The following is a 25,219-nucleotide window of genomic DNA, read 5'->3' on the forward strand; positions in this document are numbered from 1 at the left end:
CTTTTTGGGTGCTTTTGTGTCAGTGAAGTAAGATACAGGAATCTTTGCTGTACAAATATTAATTATAAAATGAAATATTAGATACTAAAATGTTACTGCATGTTTTAGGTTTGACATTTTGGTTTTTTCTTTTTCTCTTCTCTTATTTGATAACTGTTACACAGAAGTTGTGCCAAATAGGAAAAAGATTTTTTTTCTACAGTCATTATACATCTTTTTGTTAATTCTAAAAATGTTTACTAATGAAATGCTTTATGTTCATTGTGTTAATAAGGCTTCAGTTTCATAGATTTCATATAGTTTAAGACCAGAAGGGACCATTAGATTATCTATTCTAACCTCCTGCATATCATAGACCATTAAATTTCACCCACAATATTTCAGTCCTCAGAAAACTAAATTGTTGTGAAAAGCTACATTAAAGAAAGAACAGAGCTAAACAAATAAATGTTCTTATTGAATCTCTTTAACCCTTTATGCCACTAACGTGATTTTATTTACATGATTACAAGAGTTCAGAAAGAAAGGGGTTAAATAATAAAGATTTTTATAGACATATTTAGTAACCATAGAAGATTTATATGCTAATAAAAATGGCAGTAAGTTTATTAGAGAGAGGTTAATTAGTAATTATGTGCAGGGAAGGATGCTATAAACCAAGTTCAAAATCCATGATCTTTGATCTGCTATGATAAAAGCAAAAGTAATAGCTGTTACTTTTAACAGCTGTTCAACAAATAGCGGAGAAGAATTTGAGTCGTCTCTTACTGTAACATCTTCACAATGTCCAATTTCAGCGACTTCTTGCCTCTCATTGTCTTACTGTCGAGTGTTTTGCTGACTGAACAGGCTTCAGAACGTAAGAAATATTTAGGTTTCTTTGCAATATAGAAAAATGATGTTTTCAAGCAAAGTCCTGCTTACCTATTCACACTTTGTCCTAGTGGACAACATTCTTCTCTTGTGCTAGGTGGAAATGACGTTGAAATAGGAAAAAAGCAAAGATGTAAGGATGCTATTATGATAACTAACAATGTGTATATGTTGTTGTTAGAATTCTAGGCTTTCTGAATTCTGCAAGGTTATGATAATCTATAGAAAAGTAGGCATGTGAGATATAAAAATACCTGTCACTTTTGTTGGTAAAACTTTTGTCAGTCAGGGATGTGGAAAAGCACTCCCCCCATCTGACAAAAGTTTCACCAACAAACGTGCCAATGTGGACAGCACTATGCTGGATAGAGACACTCTCCCATCAACATGGCTACTGTCGCTCGTTAGTGGGGGGCTCATTATGCTGGCGTGAGAGCTCTCCCGCCGGCATAGAGTGGCTACCCAGGAGACTTTACATGGTCTCAGTCCTACAGGGTGCTCCAATACTATGGTCCCTAATCCAGCAAAGTGCTTAAGCGTATATTTGTTTTTAAAGGAAATCCATCCCACCTCTAGCTACATGTTAATGGAACTGCAAATCAGTTTGTTTGTTTATTTATTTAACTCCCTTAATGTTTTCTCATGACATCTCTAAAAAAACAAAATCCAAATGTACCTTTACCTTTCTTTTTTTGTTCTTTAGGAGTCATTTCCATTTGTGTTCTGTCAGCTAATATAAGTTTGCTGTAGAAACAGTATTAGTCTTCTCCTTTGTTCAAATGCTCCCAAATTACTTCCTACCCTTCTCAGATCTTTGAAAAATTTCTGGTCTGTTGGAAGAATTGTACTTTTTTGGGGGACCCTTCCTTCCTTTTGCCTCCCTCTATGATATCTTATGTCCTCTCTCTTAATTTCCTACTTACTCTCCCTAAAGCAATGGAATAGATGTTCTTATTGCCTCTCTGGAGTCTGGAATCTAAGGGTATGCCTTCACTGCAGTTCACCTGGGTCTGAGTAGCCAGGTATGAGAAGCCTGGATGTGGCGTGTCCATGATGCTAAGCGACACTTTATCTGTGTCCACATTGGCACTGCACTAACCCAGGCTAGATACTAGTATTTCTGGGGGGATAACCCATGGTTCTTAGTGCTGCACTAAGCTGATCCACTTTATGCATTTTTTCCCAGTGTATTGTGAGAGAACTTGTATCCTCCCTGGGCTCCTGGACATAAGAATCCATAGCCCACCAATGCAGTAAACTAAAGTACTTCCACCTCTGTATGATCCTCACTTCTGTCAGCAGCCACCATTCCAGCAGATGCCAAGGCATGGCTCCAGCTCAGGATCATGACCTATTCTAGCTGTTGGCATTAATGCAACACCTGTTTTTACAACTGGAGGCAAAGAGAAGGCATTTCAGCAGTGACTTGTTGCTTGAGAATGAAGCAGAGGTCTTGGTTAGGAGATCATGCGGGCTGCATGCAGACATGGCGAAGGAGAGACCTCTAATGTGAGCTTAATAGCTATGGAATTCCCATGCTGACCAGTGGTTCTGGAGCAGAACCACAGGCACAGAGTGGTTGGGACTACCTTGTCATGCATATGGGGATCATCAGCAGTGGCTCCAGAACTTCTGCATGAGGAAGGACACCTTCATGGAGCTACATGAGGAACTTGCCCTGACCCTTCAGCGCCAGGAGACACATGAGGGCACCCATACCAATCCAGAAGTGGGTTGCTATTGGCATCTGGAAGCAGGCTGCCCCATCCTGTGGTCTATCCATAGCTAGTGAAGATTGCTAATATCCCTGTGTCCTGGGGTTTATTTACCCTACGCTGGACCAGTGACCAAAGGGTTAGTACAGGCACTGCTGATTGGAAGTCTCACAGTAGCTGGGAAGCAGAGCGGCATGGTGGCTACCAGAGGAGTGAGCAGACTGAAAGGAGATCCTGCCAGCAAGCTACTCAAGAACTGCCCAAAGACAACATCCCAGAAGGGGGACAGGCAGGAGAGCTTGCAGAGATCCAGGAGAGGATAGGAAAAGAAGCTCAGGGTATTGTCAGAGTCAAAGAATCCTGATTCTGCTTACCTAGCTCGAGAGCCCTGAACTGGAACCAGGAGTGCAAGTAGGGAGGTACGCTCCAGTACGCAGTACCAGCAAGAGATTTTTAGTGAGTATGGAGTACTGGAAAGATTTGGGATGGCTAGGCCCCCCCCAGAGGAGAGGTGGGGTGGAGCTGCACTCTGCTCCTTAAGGCTAGGGCGGGCATTCATTCTTTATATGGGTTTAACAGCACAATACATATGCTAACAAACTTATGTATTGTGCTGTTAAGTTGGTCAGGAGTCCTCAAGAGGGGGACGGAAGGTATTTAAACAGTGGTTTTGATTCCTGCTCCAGCCTCTGGACTTTGAACATATACTGATGGGAGCATGCTAACCATGGGACTGAGGACTTTAAAGTAATCTGGAGCCTTCATATTTCCTTGATCCTTTGCAGATGGATTTATGAGTTGTATATGGTACAAAGACTGTTCTAGCCTGAAAAAACACACCCCTGAGCAATGCAAGTTTCAGCGCTGCAAAGTGGCAGTGCACCAGAGCTGGTAGCTACTCCCCTCGTGGGGCTGGGGTTTTTTATAGCGCTAGGAGAGCTCTCTCCCAGCACTGGTGCCGCGACTACACAGCCATGTTGAAGCGCTGCCGCGGCAGCGTTTTAACGTTGGTAGTGAACATACCCTTAGATAAAGGTAAGCTGGCAGAACCTTAGTTCGGACATAAGAGGAGGCACTGATAGTGTGTTAAGGGAAAGTGGGGTGATTGTCCTTCCTATTCTTCTTTCATTTAAGAAGTTTTCAATTTGGGGTCCTGCTGGATCTTCAATGACACCTGGAAGTACAGGTGCCAGCAGGGGCCAAAAGCATTATTTTGCAACTGCATCTGTTTAACAGATGCAGTTGTAAAATATTAGACAGGTAAGGGGGGCGTCAGAGGGGACGGGGAGAGCGTGGGGGCCCCGGGATGAGGGCGGGGTGGGGAGGAGTCACATGGAGGGTCACATTGGGAGGTCACGTGCCCCCCCCCTTATGTCCCTCCCATGCGTGCAGTACCTGCAAGAAATGACAGCATTGACGGAGGTTACTGAGGAGCAGCAAGAGGCTGCTATTTACAGGGTCCCTGGCCTGGAGCCCAGAGTAGTGGGTGGGCCTGGGTCCCTCCCTACTCACCACAGGGGAAGTGGCTGGACTGTTGGACAGAGATACCTCCTCCCCTCTACCCCCGCCAGAAGGGGGAAACACTGAAGGAAACCTGGATGGTGACACAGCCGGAGGGGTGAGTCGCAAAGAGGACGCTGCAGTTCTGTGAGCTGAGAGAGGAGCCATAGGCTGGAACAGAAACAAAGTGCCGACAATGGACCTGGGTGTCGGCCTTGAGTTAATCCCGAGCATGACCAAGAGGAGGCGCTAGTCCGGCAATGAGGGTGACACCCCAGGACATCATTACTTCTGCAGTCAAGATATACCCCAAGTGGCCATTCTCATTGTGACATCACTTCCTGCCATTGATTCTATACTTAGATGAATTTAGTATGCTATTGCAGTGTCTTGATTTTGTCAACTGTCAACCAAAAATCTAACTAAAAAATTCTGTAATAAAGGTAAAAGTCTGATCCTCTAACAGGTTTTGCAGGCCTCGTGATTTCTGGTGTCTAGCAAGGTTTAAATGACCAGATTGAGAGAAATTCAGATATGGCAACACAGTTATTAGATCATAATACTTGCATCTGATGGGTATATTTTACTGGCTAATGAAGGACAAATGAGACGGTAGGATACGGATTCAGAATAAAATAACTTGTGGGGGTAAGGCTTCATGTTTAAAAGGAGGAAATAATGAGGCTTCAAAGTGGTTCAGAACTATCAAACAGCAATTCTTATTCACTGGGGGGAGGAGGGGCAAGACTTACAGTTTAAAGATTATTTCACATAAATCCTGAGTTTCTGATGCAGACAAATATCCAGCATGCTCATCTGCATTACTTTACAGTTGAAGTGTTGGTTGTGTTTCTTTTAATTTACAGCCAGTTGCACTGACATTGCCGACTTTGGTAATTGCTTGGGTAATACAGAAGGCTTCTGTCCAAAGGATATTGTTTGCGGGTGTAAAGGCAACAAACCTTTTTGCAAGTAAGTATTTTGGATGTGCTATGTAAGTGAGGCACCTACAATATATTATTGCTGATAAAGTAAACGAGGACCCTGCAATCTGATCCATGAAGGTTGACCCCTGTCTTCTTTTGGGCTCTGCACTGGCACAGATGGCTGTTCACAATAATCAGATTCAGGATCAGGTCCTAACATTGCTATATTTTACAGCATATGTGTCAAGTATCAGAGGGGTAGCCGTGTTAGTCTGAATCTGTAAAAAGCAACAGAGGGTCCTGTGGCACCTTTGAGACTAACAGAAGTACTGGGAGCATAAGCTTTCGTGGGTAAGAACCTCACTTCTTCAGATGCAAGTTCTTCTTCTTGCATCTGAAGAAGTGAGGTTCTTACCCACGAAAGCTTATGCTCCCAGTACTTCTGTTAGTCTCAAAGGTGCCACAGGACCCTCTGTTGCTTTTTACAGCATATGTAAGCCATAAACTTTATTGTTAAAGTTGCATAGAAGACATATAACCCGCCATTTTCTCATGCTAATAATTGTCTCAAATATGTTCTGTTTTATCTTAAGCTTGAGCAAAATCTGTTTAAGTACAAGAATTTAAGATGCTTTTTTTTGTGGGTGGGTATCTCAAAAACAGTAGAACTTGAAGGCAGAGGCTTTAAAATATAGGAGCCTACAGTTAGGTTTTTACATCAACATTTAGGCTCCCCCAAGTGGTCTGATTTTTGAAAAGTGCAGAGCAACCATTGGTAGGAGTTGCTGAGTGGTCAGAACTTTTGAAAATTAGGCCACTTATTTGGGAGCCTGAATGTACATATAGACGCCTAAATTTAAGTTAATATTTTTAAAAATCTTGACCCAAACTTCAAATGCCACATGTGTTTAGTCTTAATTGTCTGGGATATTGTAGTAAAAATAACAACTGAATCATGCACAGTACAAAATTTCTGCTAGCTTAGGCAAGGCCATCTCTAGCTATTTTGGTGCCCTATGCAACCCCCCGGGCCTCCACGGGGGGAAATGGGGAGGGCTGGCCCCAGGCCTCTATGGGCGCGAGCAGGGGAGGGGACTGGCCCCAGGCCTCTGGGGGGGGCTGTGTGGAGCCTCACCCCAGGCATCCATGGGAGGGGGGTGGGCTTGCCTCCATGGAGGAGGGGGCTGGCCACTTCCTGTGGGAAGTGGAGTGACCTGGCCCCCAGCCTGCTCCGCTCCCCTGGCTCCCAGCCGTGCTGCCGGCAAGTGCTGAGGGGCGGTTTCCTCCTCCCCCTGTGCCTGGGAGCCAGGGGAGTGGAGCAGGCTGGGGCCAGGTCGCTCTACTTACCACACGGTGAGTGCAGGGTCTGGCCTGGCTGCAATCTTCAGGGGAGTGGGGGGCGGAGCAGGGACAGGGCTGGAGCAGGGGCTGGAGCAGCACCCAGCTGTGCAGGACACCAGGAAATTTGCCCCAAATTTCCTGGTGCCCTACGCAGCTGCGTGCTTTGCGTAAGGATGGCTCTGAGCTTAAGAGTGGTGTTACAATTCTGTCACTATGGAGTACTGTAAATGCATAGTCAGGAATGCTCTTTGTGGGTGCAAGGGTTTGCCTGTATTGAGCCAGTTGTAGGACTGAAGCCATAGCTTCCTTTTAATTCTGTTTTCTGCCTGCTTCCTCTAACCCCACCCTCAAAAACAAATAATTAAACACAAGAAGACATTGCCTCTCCCCATCCCCTCAAAAAGGCAAACTACATGCCAAAACTTAGGTTAATGCAATATTCCTTACAATTTTAAATACATAGGAAAAACGGAAGAAAGTTTCTCATACAGTAATAACATTAACTCCCCCATTTTGCATAATTTTATGTTCCTAATTTATTTTGATTTATGATATCACACAAAAGTGTGTACCTAAGGCACTAGATGCTTTTTACATCCATTAAAATACACTCTTTAAATGAGACTAAAACTAGCGTCCTCTTCTCATCCTCAAAATCATCTTTCCTTTTTAAAGATATCTAGCCATTTGAGCTGAAAATATAAGTACCAAATTAATCTTTTGTATCCAGCATATTAGTCCTTTATGTGGCATATACTGTAGTCAGTCTCTGAAATGTTTTGCTACAGAAAGTTATTAACTCAAATACCAGAGTAGGATAACTTTATGGCCATGAATCACATTTATAGCTATGCAAATTGAGATATTAATGATAATCTAATGCCATGTATTGGGGCACAATCTGATCACCTACAGGATTTGGGAAAGAATTTCTCCCAGATGCAGTTATAGCATTGCCCAATTGATTAAACAAATGAAATGGGGCAACTCCTGGAGGTAGAATACCTAATTAGATGGATCAATATGGCAAATCACATATGCCTACATTTCAGCTCAATGCAATTTGAAAATGACAATATACTACATTAGAGAGACAGGATGGGTGAGGCTACAGCTAAACACAAGGTTTAGCATAAGTAGTTAAATATGTGTTAACTATTTATGCTAAGCAATCTGTTCCACCTTGTGTTTAGCTGTGACACTGAGTACATTTCCTGGACCTGAAGAAGAGTTCTGTGTAAGCTCAAAAGCTTGTCTCGCTCACTAACAGCAGTTGGTCCTATAAAAAATATCACCTCACTTACCTGTCTCTCTAATATCCTGGGACCAACACAGCTACAACAACACTGCATACAATATACAACATTGTGAAAATTGATATTTATAATGAAACATACAAATCCACTTTAATCTAAATTAAAAAGTATGGCTAAGCAAAGTATTCTCAGTGGAGGGGCTCCAACTATGGAACAAACTTCCAGAGAGTATTAGGCAAATCCAGAGTCTGAATCTCATTAAAAAGCAACAGAGGATCCTGTGGCACCTTTAAGACTAACAGAAGTATTGGGAGCATAAGCTTTCGTGGGTAAGAAACCTCACTTCTTCAGATGCAAGTAATGGAAATTTCCAGAGGCAGGTATAAATCAGTATGGCGATAACGAGGTTAGTTCAGTCAGGAAGGGTGAGGTGCTCTGCTGGCAGCTGAGGTGTGAACACCAAGGGAGGAGAAACTGCTTCTGTAGTTGGATAGCCATTCACAGTCTTAGTTTAATGCTGATCTGATGGTGTCAAATTTGCAAATGAACTGGAGCTCAGCAGTTTCTCTTTGGAGTCTGGTCCTGAAGTTTTTTTGCTGTAAGATGGCTACCTTTACATCTTCTATTGTGTGGCCAGGGAGGTTGAAGTGTTCTCCTACAGGTTTTTGAATATTGCCATTCCTGATATCTGACTTGTGTCCATTTATCCTCTTGTGTAGTGACTGTCCAGTTTGGCCAATGTACATAGCAGAGGGGCATTGCTGGCACATAATGGCATATATAACATTGGTGGACGTGCAGGTGAATGAGCCGGTGATGTTGTAGTTGATCTGGTTAGGTCCTGTGATGGTGTTGCTGGTGTAGATATGTGGGCAGAGTTGGCGTTCAGGTTTGTTGCTGAGGTTGATGGTCATCATCTGGACCCATGGGAAGGAGACCCTGGAAGAATTCCACCATGATTTCAACAGCTTCCACCCCACCATCAACCTCAGCCTGGACCAATCTACATGGGAGATCCACTTCCTAGACACCACAGTACAAATAAGCGATGGCCACGTTAACACCACCCTATACCGAAAACCCACCTACCGCTATGCCTACCTTCATGCCTCCAGCTTCCACCCCGGACACACCACACGATCCATCGTCTACAGCCAAGCGCTGAGGTACAACCACATCTGCTCCAACCCCTCAGGCAGAGACCAACACCTACAAGATCTTCACCAAGCATTCTCAAATCTACGATACCCACACAAGGAAATAAAGAAACAAATCAACAGAGCCAGACGTGTACCCAGAAGCCTCCTGCTACAAGACAGGCCCAAAAAAGAAACCAACAGAACTCCACTGGCCATCACCTACAGTCCTCAGCTTAAACCTCTCCAACGCATCATCAGTGATCTACAACCCATCCTGGACAATGATCCCTCACTTTCACAGACCTTGGGAGGCAGGCCAGTCCTCTCCCACAGACAACCCGCCAACCTTAAGCATATTCTCACCAGCAACCACGCACCGCACCATAACAACTCTAACTCAGGAACCAACCCATGCAACAAACCTCGATGCCAACTCTGCCCACCTATCTACACCAGCAACACCATCACAGGACCTAACCAGATCAGCTGCAACATCACCGGCTCATTCACCTGCACGTCCACCAATGTTATATATGCCATTATGTGCCAGCAATGCCCCTCTGCTATGTACATTGGCCAAACTGGACAGTCACTACACAAGAGGATAAATGGACACAAGTCAGATATCAGGAATGGCAATATTCAAAAACCTGTAGGAGAACACTTCAACCTCCCTGGCCACACAATAGAAGATGTAAAGGTAGCCATCTTACAGCAAAAAAACTTCAGGACCAGACTCCAAAGAGAAACTGCTGAGCTCCAGTTCATTTGCAAATTTGACACCATCAGATCAGGATTAAACAAAGACTGTGAATGGCTATCCAACTACAGAAGCAGTTTCTCCTCCCTTGGTGTTCACACCTCAGCTGCCAGCAGAGCACCTCACCCTTCCTGATTGAACTAACCTCGTTATCTCCATACTGATTTATACCTGCCTCTGGAAATTTCCATTACTTGCATCTGAAGAAGTGAGGTTCTTACCCACGAAAGCTTATGCTCCCAATACTTCTGTTAGTCTTAAAGGTGCCACAGAACCCTCTGTTGCTTTTTACAGATTCAGACTAACATGGCTACCCCTCTGAGACTTGAATCTCATTAGAAAATGCTGCAAAATCTTCAAAAAGGCATTTCTACCACAAGCATGACATTCATCACACTGACACACCTTCTACAGAAAAAAAACTGTAAATAGCAAACAAAACCCTGAAAGAAACCAGCTTTAAAAATAAAAGTGAATTAATAAAAAAAAAAATTATAAAAACCCTACCCCAAGCAGAGTTTTTACCCTGAAAAGGCAGAAGAGCCAAAGACTCCATGAAGTTCCCTATGGACTTTGCTATTGCTGTTGATTTTACATGGAAAGTGCACAGATACAACAGTGGTGAACAGCGGTATAAAACTTTAAGATCGATAATGCTTCATAAAAGTAATGGATCTGTGGACTCCTGACATACTTCACTCAATAACAGAACAAAATGTTTTATTTTTTCTGAATTATTGAAGGGGTTTTTTTTTTAATTAGAATATAGTTCCTTTTAAGAAACACACTTCCTTTTTTTTTTTTTTTTTTTTAATTTGGCAGATGTCCTTACTTCCGAGGCCTCTGGGGAGATTACTGGTACATGGGTCACAAATGTGAACAACTCTGGAATACTTTGGACTTGATTTTAGTAACTGTACTTCCTGCAGTAGCACTGGCTTTCCTAGTTGGTGTAATAATACAGTGTGTCTACTACTGTAAAAACAAGTCAAATAAAAGTGTTAAAGGAGCTAGGTAAGTTATTTTTTTACATAATTAAATGTTTTTGCTGATCAAAGAAATGAATCTAGAAATAATTAACTCCTTATTTTATGTATATGTTGGACGACTTCAATAGAGGATCATATTTTTTTACAAATCAACTCAAAAGAATTGTGTGGAAGAGTTGGTCTCAATATAATGGAACAGATACCCAAACTTTGTGTGACGTGTAAAGCAAAGTAAATCCTGGTATTTGAATTTATTTGCAGCTTCTGGTGATTTAAATTAACAGTGTTTACAGTCCAAAATCTCCACCCACTTTGTATCTGATCTACTTTAAGACTAAATCAAAAAACATTATCAAAACTAGGGTTGTCAAACTATTTTTAAAAATTGCGATTAATCGTGAGATTTTAAAAAATCGTGATTAATCACAGTTTTAATTGCTAATTCTGTTAATAGAATACCATTTATTTAAATATTTTTGGGTGTTTTCTACATTTTCAAATATTGATTTCAATTACAATACAGAATACAAAATGTACAGCGCTCACTTTATATTATTTTATTACAAATAGTTGCATTGTAAAAAAGTAAAAGTAATTTTTTCAATTCACCTCATACAAGTACTGTAATGCAATCTATATCGTAAAACAGCAACTTACAAATGTAGATTTTTGTTTGTTACATAACTGCACTCAAATAAAACAATGTAAAACTTCAGATCCTACCAGTGCACTCAGTCCTACTTCTTGTTCACCCAATTGCTAAGACAAACCAGTTTGTTTACATTTACGGGAGATAATGCTGCCCACTTCTTATTTACAATGTCACCTGAAAGTGAGGACAGGCATTCACATGGCACTGTTATAGCTGGCGTTGCAAAGTATTCACGTGCCAGATATGCTAAACATTTGTATGCCCCTTCATTCTTTGACCACCATTCCAGAGGACATGCTTCCACGTTGATGACTGGTTCTGCTCGATAACGATCCAAAGTAGTGTGGAATGATGCCAGTTCATTTTCATCATCTGAGTTAGATGCCACCAACAGAAGTTTGATTTTCTTTTCTGGTGATTTGGATTCTGTAGTTTCTGCATCGGAATGTTACTATTTTAAGACTTCTGACGACATGACATCGTCCCTCTAAGATTTTGGAAAGCACTTCAGATTCTTAAATCTTGGGTTGAGTGCTGTAGCTATCTTTAGAAATCTCATATTGGTACCTTCTTTGTGTTCTTAAATCAAACAACATGTGCTGGGTCGTCATCTGAAACTGCCATAATATGAAATATATGGCAGAATGCGGGTAAAATCACAGAGCAGGAGACATAATTCTCCCCAAGGAGTTCAGTCACAAATTTAATTAACACATTAGGTTTCTTTTAAGGAGCATCATCAGCATGGAAATATGTCCTCTGGAATAGTGGCCAAAGCATGAAGGGGCATACAAATGTTTAGCATGTCTGGCACATTCTATATCTCCACAATACAGCAGGCTCAATTTTGGCCTCAGTTAAGCCTCTGCAGCACAGTCCATGAAGTTGCACAGGTGTAAATGAGGGGGAAACTCAGTCCAACATTTGCAATTTACTTCAGCAAGTGTTTTTAGTTAACATCCACGGCCACTGAATACACTTTTATCATGATTAATTGGCATGGTACATACTAATCTATGCAGTTGAGGATTGTAATAAAGATTCAGTGTTCTTAATCTATATCAGGGTTGGCAACCTTTTAGAAGTGGTGTGCCGAGTCTTCGTTTATTCATTCTGATTTAAGGTTTCGCGTGCCAGTAATACATTTTAATGTTTTTAGAAGGTCTTTTTCTATAAGTCTATAATATATAACTAAACTATTGTTATATGTTAAGTAAATAAGGTTTTTAAAATGTTTAAGTAACTTAATTTAAAATTAAATTAAAATGCAGAGCCCCCCGGACCGGTAGCCAGGACCCGGGCACTGTGAGTGCCACTGAAAATCAGCTCGCATGCCGCAGGTTGCCTACCCCTGGTCTATATTGTACCTGTGTACAGTGGAGAAGGAGGACCTAAGTTTTTCATAAAAGACATGTTCATGAACATACTCCACATCATGGTTTGTTTTTAATTTCAGGAAACAGGCAAGACAAACAAAACTCGAGTCACAGCATAACCCTGTGTTTGTACCTGAGCTGGGTGATAACTCAAGATATGTTTCTCAACAACAGTGGGCTAAGGTAAAAAAGTGAAATATTTGCCATCTAGCTTGTGTCACATGCACCCATTTCAAGTGGAAATCAGATGTGATTTTGTAATGTTCAATGTATTGGTGAATAGTATTTGAAACAGTATTTGCAATACATTTTTGTAGGCCAGTATGTTAAACAATCAAGGCTTAAAATCTGAGTTTGTCTTCATTCACCCAGTGCTTGATGCTGCCTTGCATCCAAGCAGTGCAGGTGAGAGGAGGAAACAAGCCAGCATTAAAAGTGCAATGAATACAGGCAAGTATGTGTGAATATAGTGCTTGTGAAAAACAGATCCTCAGTTTATCTACAGAACAGGTACAGCAGTAGTGCAGATTTCCACTGCTATGGTCTGCCAGTGTGTCTCAAAACTGACCTCTAAAAATAGTCAGCTCAGGTTGCTGAGAAAGTGCTTTGCTTTCCTATTCACTTTACTTATTGCTTTTCTAACAAACATAAATATACCCGTATGCAGTGTTGTTGTTTCCATGTTGGTCCCACAATATACCTGTCATGTTGCAATATGAGGCACACACCTGCATTGTCATTACTGTAAATACAAAGTAAAATTGTTTGCCTGCAAATTTTAAAAACATGTTAAGTTCCGCATGTACAAAATAGATATGTTTACAAATTTGATGGGCGCATTTAAGGAAGCCTAGCAAGGATTTGTTCCATACCGTCTCTCTTGAAATATGTATCTAGAGACAACAGCTCAAGCTCTATGGTCGTGTTCTGTTGTAATGAAGATCTATCGGGGCAGATTCTTAGCTGATGTACTAGCATAATTGCTTTGAAATTAATGAAGCTATACTAATTTGTACTTGCTTAGGGCCTGGCCCATCATGAAAAAAGATAATGTAATGCCTTAAAATTGGATACAATGAAATCTTAGACTAAAGCTGTATATAAGCTATGAATGTAAGTATTTCTTCCAACTGTATTTAGTTTGCCTTTCAATTTATTCTAGGTGAAGGGCTAACCTCTGGGTAAAACTGTAATAGTGTGGCCCTTCTTTCTCCTGCCACGTATGTTGTGAGACTTCTCATCTACAGACACTTCTGTGGGGTGGATTGGTTGGCATTGGCTAGCCAGCAGAGTATGGTTATGCATAACGTAATTTTCAGTTTGCCTCTGTTCTTCACTCCCTCGATGAACAGTCAAGCATGTGATAGGACATATGTACTACATACTAAGAAGTTTTACCATAATTCATAATATAAATTCAATTAAAATACACAATGTATCACTGAATTAGTATTGAGGCTGGAATACTTTAAACAACCACTTCCTGTTTTATAATTTTATATTTGGAACAAGGATGAGTCAAATCCTAAATTCACATTGAAGTGAACGTGCAGCAACGTCTTTTACTAGTTGGCTAAACTGACCTGAAGCACAGAAGTTACATAAAACTGGCCCAACGGCACACTGTGAGTCAATGACAGAGTCCTGCCTTCGTTCTGGGATACATTCTTTAGGATAGTATCTAAACATTTATATGGCACTCATCACCATTGTGTCAAAGCGCCTCACAATCATTTTAATGAATTTTATCTTCACAAACTCCTTGTCAAACAGGGTAAATTAAGAGTAGCCCAAGGCCACAAAGGAAATCTATGACTGAGCTGGGACTTAAACTCCTGAGTGCCAGTCTATAGTGTCCTACTCACTAGACCATCCCTCCTATGCCAATATCCCACTCCTCACTCACAACTCTGTTCTCTAACCATAGACAACACAGTTTCAGTAACAGAGATTGCCACTTGTACTAGCCAGCAACGTAAAGAAGAAATGGCTATATAAACTTTCCCTGTATGAGATAAGGGACAGACAGGAACTCACTGTAATTTCCATATTCTCTATTTCTTCTTCGAGTGATTGTTCATGTCCATTCAACCAGGTGTGCGCGCACTGTGTGCACGCCAGCCAGAAGATTTTTCCCTTAGCGTCCGTAGGGTCGGTCTTGGCTGGCGTCGGTGTATCAGCCAGCCCGAGACGTTCTGGATGGCATTGTAACCCTCCCCCGCCTGGTGTTGGACTCCCTTCTATGGTGGCTCGACCCGCGAGTGGTTTGTGCGGGAGTGCCTTTTGCCAGCCTCAGCCCTCTCTCTCTTTGGTGACGGACACCTCGGACCTGGGCTGGGGAGCTCATCTAGGGGATCTCAGGACTCAGGCCTCTGGTCTCAGGCAGACCTCACTCTGCACATCAATGTCAGAGAACTGAGAGCAGTGCGCCTGGCATGCCATGCTTTCAAAACCCACATAGCAGGCAAGCGCATATCAGTCCTCACGGACAACACCTCGGCAATGTTCTATATCAACAAATGGGGGGTGCACGCTCCTCTCCCCTGTGCCGGGAAGCCCTCTCGCTGTGGGACTTCTGCGTAGAGCACTCAATCCACCTGCAGGTGTCATACCTCTCGGGTTCAGAACGCGCTGGCAAACAGTCTCAGCTGGACCTTCCACTGCCACAAGTGATCCCTCCAGCCAAACGTGGTGAGCTCAATCTTCCATCTCTGGGGCATTCCCCAGATAGACCTGTTCGCCACTTGCAGCAAAAGGAAATGTCAGCTATTCTGCTCCCTCGTGAGTCACAGCCTGGGGTCCATCGCGGATGCCTTCCTCCTCCCGTGTGAGGGGGCTGACTGCTCTATGCCTTCCCACCAATTCCGCTGGTTCACAAGGTGCTCCTCAAGACCCGCAGGGACCGGGACCGAGTCATACTAATAGCACCGGTGTGGCCACCCCAGCACTGGTTCACATCGCTCCTGGGAATGTCCGTAGCGGCACTGCTTCCTTTACCGCTGGTTCCGGATCTGATCATGCAGGACCATGGCCGACTCCAACACCCAAATCTAGAGTCGCTCCACCTCATGGCCTGGATACTCCATGGCTAAACACCACGGAGCTGGCCTGCTCGGACCAAGTCAGACAGGTCCTCCTTGGTAGTAGAAGGCCCTCAACCAGGGCAACGTACCTTGCCAAGTGGAAGAGATTTTCCATCTGGGCGGGACAACGCAGTCAGCTGCCATTGCTTGCCCCCATACTGTTCATACTGGACTACCTCCTTCACCTAAAACAACAAGACCTGTCCCCGTCATCAATAAGGGTCCACTTAGCCACCATCTCCTCCTTCCATCTGGGCACTGACAGCTTCTCGGTCTTCGCAAACCCTTTAGTCAGTCATTTCCTCAGGGGCCCCCATTCGCATCAGCCTGTCCTTTCCAGACTTAGGGGCCCTCCATTTGAATCACTGGCGACATGCTCCTTGCTCTATCTCTCATACAAGGTCACGTTCCTCGTGGCAATCATCTCGGCTAGATGGGTATCGGAGCTCAGAGCCCTTACGTCCGAGCCCCCTTACCAGTTTTTCATAAGGACAAGGTCCAACTCAGACCTCACTCGGCCTTTCTCCCCAAGGTTGTCTCCCAGTTCCACATGGCCCAGGACATCTTCCTCCCAGTGTTCTATCCCAAGCCACACTCCTCCGATAGGGAGCGCAGGCTGCACTCACTGGACGTACGTAGGGTCCTAACCTTCTACATAGAGAGGACTAAGTCGTTCCAGAAGTCCGTCCAACTCTTCGTGGCCGTGGCGGACAGAATGAAAGGTCTCCCTGTCTCTTCTCAATGTATCTCGTCATGGATCACATCCTGCATTCGGGAGTGTTACGGCCTGGTGAGAGTGCCCGCCCCGCCGATTACCGCCCACTCTATCAGCGCCCAGGCCTCCTCGGCGGCGTTCCTGGTGCAAGTCCCTACCCAGGAAATCTGCAAGGTGGCTACGTGGTCATCGATACATTCATGACGCACTATGCAATTACACAACAGGCTAGAAACAATGTGGCCTTTGGACGCGCTGAGCTCCAATCAATGCATGACTCTGACCCCACCTCCTGACCTTTGGCTTGTGAGTCACCTGGTTGGAATGGACATGAACAGTCACTCGAAGAAGAAAAAATGGTTACTCACTTTCTCGTAACTGTCGTTCTTCAACATGCGTTGTTCATATCCATTCCAATACCCACCCTCCTACCCCTTTGTTGGAATAGCCAGCAAGAAGGAACTGAGGGGATGGAGGGTCGGTAAGGCCCTATATTGGGCGCCATGAAGGCGCCACTCCAGAGGGCAGTCAGGCCAACCCTACAGACGCTGCTAAGGGAAAAATCTTCCAGCTGGCGTGCACGCGGTGCGCACACACCTGGCTGGAATGGACATGAACAATACATCTCGAAGAACAACAGTTACGAGAAAGTGAGTAACCGTTTTTTTTTTTTTATTTGGACCTGTGCATGTAAGTAATCTCATTTACAAACAACAAATCTGGTTGCCTGAGAAATGAAAGCAGATATCTGCCATGATAAATGCATTTGTAAAATATTTTAATAGAAAATCATTTATTTTATCACTTAACAGAAATACATAAGGCACAGTTTTTCTTTCACCAGTAGATGGTGCTGTTTGATTTTTTTTTTTTTTTTTTATAATTATTGCTGAATTTGAATCACAGAATATCAGGGTTGGAAGGGACCTCAGGAGATCATCTAGTCCAACCCTCTGCTCAAAGCAGGACCAGTCCCCAGACAGATTTTTGCCCCAGATCCCTAAATGGCCCCCTCAGGGATTGAACTCACAACCCTGGGTTTAGCAGGCCAATGCTCTACTACAGATGCTAACTTTATCTTTCCTTACTGAAGTAGTAAATAACCTACCTGTCGAATGAAAAGTATAAGTGCTACAAATTAGGAATCCACTTCTGCAGCCCTTACTCGTGTGAGCAGTCTCACTAGAGATGTAAGAGCAACTGCATTATGCCATCGTTCACCTCCATTGTATTACCTTATAATGAAATATTTCTTCAAATTGTTAGTTTCTAAAAACCAAAAATATTACGTTAATGTGTTAACTATTTTAAATTAAGTTATTACAGCAAAAGAAGGCCAGATCCTAATCTATGCTATGTCCTTATTATGATACCAAAGCAGTAAAATGGCCCTATAAAACTGCCATAAAGGAGAAGCTAGCTGGTGAGTTTCCCATTGTGGGGAATACCCAGGTGGTGTAAAGATGGCATAGGGGGCATGGCCAGTGTGCACTGTAGTCCTGAAAATCCCTGCTACTGTAATAGCCCTGTTGCCCTGAGCAATTAGCCAACATTTGGGGCCTTGTTGCGTTGTTTACATTGGGAGGGGAGAGTGATGATATAAGTCAGGTGTTTCTTTGGTGCAGTCCTGTTTATTTACAAAGAATGGACACAAAATCCTGTTTACCTGAACACAGTAGCAACAAACAGGGGCAGTTTTCTTGCTTATTATTTGCAAGCCTGCCTTTTCAGCCAGCACTTTGCTCAAAAGAAGCTCTTTTGGCTTCCTCTCCAGGCCATGCTACTTGTACTTCTCTCACTTTCCTGACTGCTTTCAGTTGGCTTTCTGCCTTTAAAGGGGAGAAAGACACACCTCCTTACCTACACACTTACCTGCAATCCAGTCAATGCCCCAGCCCCTCCATTTGTAATCAGTCCCATGGAAATCCCACTTTTTCTCCCTTAGTTCATTCGTGCTCAGGTTTTCCATGTGGCTGATGCTTTGGGCAGTGGCTTCTATTGTTTCAGCTATCTTATTCCATAAAGGAGCTTACTTGCTTTTTCCATTTATCCAGAATGAAGGATGGTCAGCATGCCCATCAGCTGCAATTAGATATTTTATTGCCCACAGATCAGACTTGCTTCCTGGAAGCTACCAACACCCTTCAGCACAACAGCCCCATTGGGGTTACGAATTAGAGTATCCCTAAGTAACTATGCCTCTGGGTGGTGATTCTGCTGCAGATGCTAACACTCCAATAAAGAAAATATTGACAGTCTAAGAAATAGAGAAAACTAAAAGGATGCCGCTGACATTAGTTGGATATTTGCCTAAATAAGGAAACCAGAACCAATGCTTTCATGCATTAGACAAAATTGGACCAGTCAAAACACTAGAAACTGTACATTTAGGGACACTGGCAGGGAGATGGGCCATATAATTCTTCCCTCCAGATGCTAGTGTGTTAAGTTAACAAGTTGCTGATGATCCTGACTTGTTGCAGCTTTAGAAGAGGAAACATAATTTGAGCTTGGTTGCCACTACAGAGTACGTATTTTGATTCTTCAGATTGCTCCCTTTCCTGCTGCATGAAAACAATGATCTGGTGTTTTGTCATTCCCTTTTTAGGAGAGGATCTCTCTGCAAAACCAAAAGATACTGCATTAAAAACCAGCGACTCTACAATTACTCACACATATTAGCCCTCCACTCTACATCCTCTTCCTTCTCTCTCTCTCTCTTTCCCCCTCCATAATACATTTGATGAAAAAGAGAAACACATTTAAAAAAAAAAAAAAAACTAACATGAAAATGACCCTCACTATCAGAGTCATTTTGTTGACTTATTTGTCTTTCATTTATACTGGGAGTAAATTAGGAGTAACTGATATCAGTGGAGTTGCATTGTTATAATACCGGTGGAAGAGGAGCATCAGGTCCATTGAGCCTTATTTGTTATGTGGAATTTACACCTATTATAATGTTAATGAATTGATAGTGACAAGGGTGATTATACTATCTCCACAACAAATACACTAAAAGGGAGTTTTATAATTGGTAAACGAATTGATAGAATTATACAAGTGTAAACACTAAATTTTTAAAATCAAAGTCAAAGTTGCTAGCAAGTTGCACCTGATGAGTTACTTTTGTAAACATACTGTTGTGTTCTTGGTGTGTAAAGCCTTCGCTTCTCATCTTTCTTATACAGGATGACTGGACCACCGAGAATTTTAAAATGCCAAAAATTCAACTGCAAAGCCAAAGTTTTGGGCAATCACAGTCACCTGGTGAAGTAGAAGTTTACAGGTATGCTGTGCTTTTGTTAGACCTTCTTTTCTCATTTTCTCTCCAGACTTGGTCCTTGGCTTAGAGGGTGAAAGAATCACTATGTAACTTTATCAGTGGTATAGGAATTGCCATACAGGATCAAATCATTAATCCATCTAGTCCAATACCCTACCTCTAACAGTAGCCAGTACCAGATATTTCAGAAGATGCAGGAAACCCATAGTGCACAGTTTTGGAAAAACCTGTCCAAAGCGGAAGTTTCCTCCTTACTCCCATCCACCCAGGATTGGCAGCTGCCTTGAAACCTGAGAGTTTCTCTCTCTCTCTCTCTCTCTCTCTCTAGATTGGAATAATGTGACTCTTCTTTCTCTTGTCTGGTGTATAAATGTCCAGTGCTTTGCTGAATCCTCGATGGCATCTATACGTGATAAGTTCCACTGGCTAATTATGTGTTGTATAAAAAAGTATTTCCTCTTATCAATTTAGAACCTTTCAATTTCATTGAATTTTCCTTATTCTTGCATTACGATAGGGTAAACAGAAACATATGATTTATCTCCTCTAAATCATGTATTATTTTGCATACCTCTGTTATCTTTTTTTATTCATCACTCCTCTAAATTATATTGTCTCATCATACTAAAGTCCCTCCATGCCTCTCTAATCATTTTCAGTTCCCATTTTAGAACCCCTTCTAAATCAGATTAAACTTATACTAAGAATTTATGTAAACTAAATAAATTTTATTTCTAATCACAGTTGAATTCCATTTGCTCAAGTTATGGCTTTGCACAAACATCTGAACAAATATTCTTTATTGTTATAGTCCTTCTTTTACATCCTCATTGCCTGGTCCAATGGCTCTTCCCCTCATTACTCCACTACCTGCTTTTTCCTTCTACTCCCAGCCTGCACTCCCCTTACCTCTCCAGCCTTTTTTCTTTTTTTTAAGGCACAAAGCAGAATCTAACAGTTCTGTGACATTTTCTTTTAAGGATCATTGAAGTTCTAAGATATCTAAGTGTATTCAGGGGTTGCTATTATACCTGTTGCATTAACATTAATTGTACTTTTGAATCTTTATATGCATATTATAATTTAGCAGCTACTGACTAGGTTGATCAGATACATTGCTTTAGAATTGTGAGAGTTTGGGAAAACTGGTGGGTTTTTCTCCTTTTGAACACTGTTCTTTGTCCTCTCATAACTCAAACCTGTTGTTGCAAATACTTCAGGATAGTTCTGTACGTTCATGTTCCATGAGAACTACCACATAGGACTAAATTTACCAAGTTAGAGTCTAAATCTTCAATTACTAGGTAATCTTAGTGTTTTCCAGATATCTATGAGGTTTGTCAAATGTTAAATTTTGTTCCACCTAATCTAAGCTCTCATTAAAAACAAAAAGTTAAGTTTCTAGCCCTTTTAGATCACTAGACTTGTAAATTAATAATGGTGACTTTTCTCCAAAAATCATAGGTTTATTTGTGATTTTGGGGGGGGGGGGACCACAAATCCCTCAGTTAGCTATGCTCTCTCCCCTTCTTCCTCCTCCCCCACAACTGCCAGACACCAGAGCTCCTACCTCCAGATTCTGCAGTAATAGAATCTTCACTCCCCTAACATGAGGTAGGCAACTGGCAGCACAATATTCTCCCCTTGCAGGATTAACAGGTAGAGGGATCTCTTCTTCCATCACTAATTGAGTGGAAAGATGAGGAAAGTCAAAAGACTCGAAAGAAAAGCATAGAAAATCCATGACACTTGTGAGCATGATGACAAATTTACTTCCCTATCCATCACTTAAGATTAGGGTGTATCTGCATTTAGAATACAGCTGAATAGGACAAGATGATAGCAGTGCATTACCAGAGCCACGCATAACTCCAACTTCCTTTAAGGAAGAGGAGCATAGCTATCAGCCTTTTGGTCCTTAGTACAAGCTTGCTCTCATATATAAATATACCAAAATTGTCAAGATATACTTATCAAAGATTAACTCCTAGCTAAATTAACCAACTACATCAGTTCATTCTGTGCCCTGAGCATATTTATGATACTTAAGAGAGAGAGAGAAGCTTCCAGTACAAACACTGTCAAACCACATAACCCAAATTTGTGGTATATACATTTTACATGGCTAGACTTGCATTCATTTGAAAAATGTTGTGTGGTAATGACCTACAATATCTCTAGCTGTCTCCATTTTTTCTCAAAAAAATTAATCTCTCTTCTCATTTTTGGCTAAATTATGTAAAGCCTATATATTCCAGGAGAAAACCTCCTGTATAACTTTTAAACAACATTATCAAAATGTTAAGTAGAATTATTCCTGAAGAAAATTTATTGTTGAAAGCTGGTTTTGTTACCAGAGAGACATTGCTTTGGAAATTGAATGTCACAAAAGGTTATTAGTTATTTGACTAGATCATCTAAAATTGCCAGATTATACTTTAAGTATCTTTCCATTCAAATGGCAAATGAGAGGAATATAGAAAGATTTGGTCAGTGTTTCTTGAGCTCTATGGTTAGTATTCTTGCTTTGATTTTATATTTAGTCTAATATGGACCATATTTAGTAAGTATTATCTTTGTGAAATTTTTATTGTGTTGATTTTTAAAATGTGATATTAATAAATCATTATATATATCAGGGGTGGCCAAACTTGCTGACCCTCCAAGCCACATATGACAATCTTCAGCTGAAGCCCTAAGACCGCTCTCCCCGATAGGCAGAAGCCAGAGGCAACATGTGGGAGGGCTCATCAGGTCATTTGTACCCGCCCCAGATTTTTGCAGGGTTTGCTGGCCCTGCTCAGTCACATGGTGCCTCAAGGCCCCCTCCCTGCACAGCAGCGGTTGGAGCCAGCAAACTGGGAGCTGCGGCTGTGGGGAGAGGCAGCGGCAAACAGCTGGGAACTGTAGGGAAAACTCCTGCTTTTGCTGCTGCCTCTCCCTGCAGCGCTAAAGCAGTGGACCCCTCCCTGCAGTTCTCAGCAGTTTGCCACTGCTGCTCCACCTGGAGCTAACACCTGGGAGTTGCAGGGAGGGGCCACTGAGGGCAAGGGAGGGGCATGCCTGGGGGGGATGGAAACCTTTAAATTATGCCTCCCTACTCTCAGCTGGCACCAGTCATCTCTGGCAGAAGCCCGTAGTCTCACAACCCCACCACAGGTCAGAAGCCCCAAACTTCCCCCCCTCACTCCCCACAGTCTGGTAGGTAGAGAATGGGGAGGGTCTGGGGGGCTTTGCGAGCCACACTTTAACATAAAAGAGCTACATTCAACTTGTGAGTCACGGTTTGGCCACCCCTGATATGTATTATGGTGGTACCCACAGGCCAAAATTGGGATTTGGGCCTCATTGTGCCAAATATAGAGGTAGATATGGTCTCTGCTCCAAAGAGCTTACAGTCAAAGGGAACTACTCACATCCATAAACGTACTTATATGCTTAAGTGTTGGCAGGAATGGGGCCTAAAAGTGAAGTGAAATGTCAAAAATAAAAAAAGCTTATGGTGATTGTTTTAACTCAACACATACAAATACTGTGTCATCATTTACAATTATTTATATTTTGATTAGACATTGCAAATATTTTTAAACCCTGTTTGTTTAATTCTGATAGCTATATACCATATCAGCCATCAGGAAGACCAGTTCCAACAGCAGACAGTTCTTTCAGCCTCCAATCTCCTCAGCGTAACCAGTTTGGCTATCAGAACAGTCATATTCCTAATGTGGATTATGAAGAGGACAACCCCATTCCAGCTATGTCTGGGAGGCAATTTCCTGTACGTATAAACTATCTCAAGCACACATGAAAGGTGTCTTATACAATCTTGCAACCTGACACTTGAGAATAAGCTGTCATAATCCTGTATACATTTTATGTGGCTAGACTTGCATTCATTTGAAAAATGTTCTGTGTGTTAAAGGCTTACATCTCTAACTTCTGTGTTTTTTATCTCAGAACTCTTATTTCTTCTTCGAGTGCTTGCTCATATCCATTCCATTAGGTGTGTGCGCGCCGCGTGCACGATCGTCGGAAGATTTTCTACCCTAGCAACACCGGCGGGTCGGCTGTGGAGCCCCCTAGAGTGGCGCCTTCATGGCGCTGAATATATACCCCAGCCGACCCGGCGCCCCCTCAGTTCCTTCTTACCGCCCCTGACGGTCGTTGGAACTGTGGAGCGCGGCATAGCTGTTCTCCACTCTCCCTAGCTTAGTTAGTTATTCGCAGTTGTAGTTATAGTTATAGTTCTAGTGTTTGTAGTTTAATAGTTAAATAGTTTTAAAGTTGTTAGATTTGTTATAATAGTCCAGGGGACTAAGGGGGTCGTCGCCCCCTTTCTCCCCCGGCCGTGGGCCCGGGCTCATGCCCAGAGCTCCCGGCTTCAAGCAGTGCGCCTCCTGCGCTAAACCTATGCCCACGAGCGACCCGCACGACTCCTGTCTGAAGTGCCTGGGAGAGTCCCACCAAACAGATAAGTGCAAGATCTGTAAGGCCTTCAGACCAAGGACCAAGAAAGAGCGGGACTTTCGGCTCCGGCAACTCCTGATGGAGGCGGCACTTAGCCCGGACACTCCTTCTACGAGCCAGGCCCCGGCACCTAACGCCTCGGTGCGCAGTGCCCCAGCAGCACCGGCAATGCCGACAACGCGGGCGGTGTCGGACAAACCTCCCCGGCACCGGACCTCGTCGGCACCGCAGCAGGCACCTCGATGCCGGTCATTATCCCCGGGGCATAAAAAAGCCCATAAGACGGGGACCTCTGTGCCGAAGACGCCGGCTCCCCCAGTGCCGGGGGTAGAGCCGAGTGCGCCGGTGGAGCACCGGAAACAGGTGCCTCCAGCACTGTCGACTCCGGCACCGAGGCCGTTGAGTCCGGTGCAGATAGCGTCTCCACCGAGACCGGCGGTAATACAACTCCCGTCGACTCCGGAGACCTTCGTGGCGGCGAGAGACTTGATAGCTCTCACGGAGCCGGCACCGCCTCAACCACTGGCACCGACGGCACCGTTGACCCGCCCGGTCCAGTCAAAGGGGAAACCTGCCTTGATGCGCCCTCCATCACAAGGGCTGGAACCTCGGCACCGGTCCAGGTCCAGAAGCAGGTCCCCACGCCGCTCGCAGTCCTGGCACCGAATATCACCTCGGCACCGGTCGTACTCGCGGCCAAGATCTTCGTCGCGGCACCGTTCTACGTCTCGGCACCGCTATGATCGTCGGCACCGATCAACGTCGAGACGTAGTTCTCGGCACCGCTACGGTCGACGCTCGACGTCGAGAGGCCGCTCCCGGCACCGGGCATACTCCAGGTCCTCGTCGAGGTCCAGATCCGGCTCCCGGCACCGACGAGGTCATCGGCACCGTTCGCCGGCACCGCGCAGAGATAGATCATCTCCGGACCGGTACCGTGCGGCACCGCAGCCCACGGGGATCGTTTCATCTCTCTCGGCACCGCCATGGCCGTCAAGATCGGTGTCTCGCTCCTCGGAGGACCTGTCGAGATCGGCATACCCCCCTCAAGGGCAAGCCGAGGAACGGAACTTGGGCCATTGGCAGGAGATGGCAGAGGACCACTCTCATGGACCATCTCACTGGTCATTTTGGACCCCGT

At 43.5% G+C, this 25,219-nt stretch overlaps 1 protein-coding gene across 1 annotated transcript; it reads left to right on the plus strand.

The window, feature by feature from the left end:
• The first annotated feature begins 783 nt into the window (after positions 1-783).
• Positions 784-23,419, plus strand: LOC128843139 (uncharacterized). Its single transcript, XM_054039713.1, has 6 exons — positions 784-859; positions 4,955-5,060; positions 10,333-10,524; positions 12,608-12,710; positions 19,517-19,614; positions 23,224-23,419. The coding sequence occupies exons 1-6, from the start codon at positions 784-786 to the stop codon at positions 23,417-23,419; spliced, it is 771 nt and encodes a 256-aa protein (XP_053895688.1).
• The last annotated feature ends 1,800 nt before the right edge of the window (positions 23,420-25,219 follow it).

Source organism: Malaclemys terrapin, chromosome 9 (assembly GCF_027887155.1).
Source record: "Malaclemys terrapin pileata isolate rMalTer1 chromosome 9, rMalTer1.hap1, whole genome shotgun sequence".
Classification (NCBI taxonomy): Eukaryota; Metazoa; Chordata; order Testudines; family Emydidae; genus Malaclemys; species Malaclemys terrapin.

Excerpts from the sequence above, each read along its gene's own strand:
- LOC128843139 (XM_054039713.1), top strand. The coding sequence starts at position 784 with ATGTCCAATTTCAGCGACTTCTTGCCTCTCATTGTCTTACTGTCGAGT. Across the intron at positions 860-4,954 it reads GACTGAACAGGCTTCAGAAC|CCAGTTGCACTGACATTGCC; the intron begins GTAAGAAATATT and ends TTTAATTTACAG. Across the intron at positions 19,615-23,223 it reads GGTGAAGTAGAAGTTTACAG|CTATATACCATATCAGCCAT; the intron begins GTATGCTGTGCT and ends TAATTCTGATAG.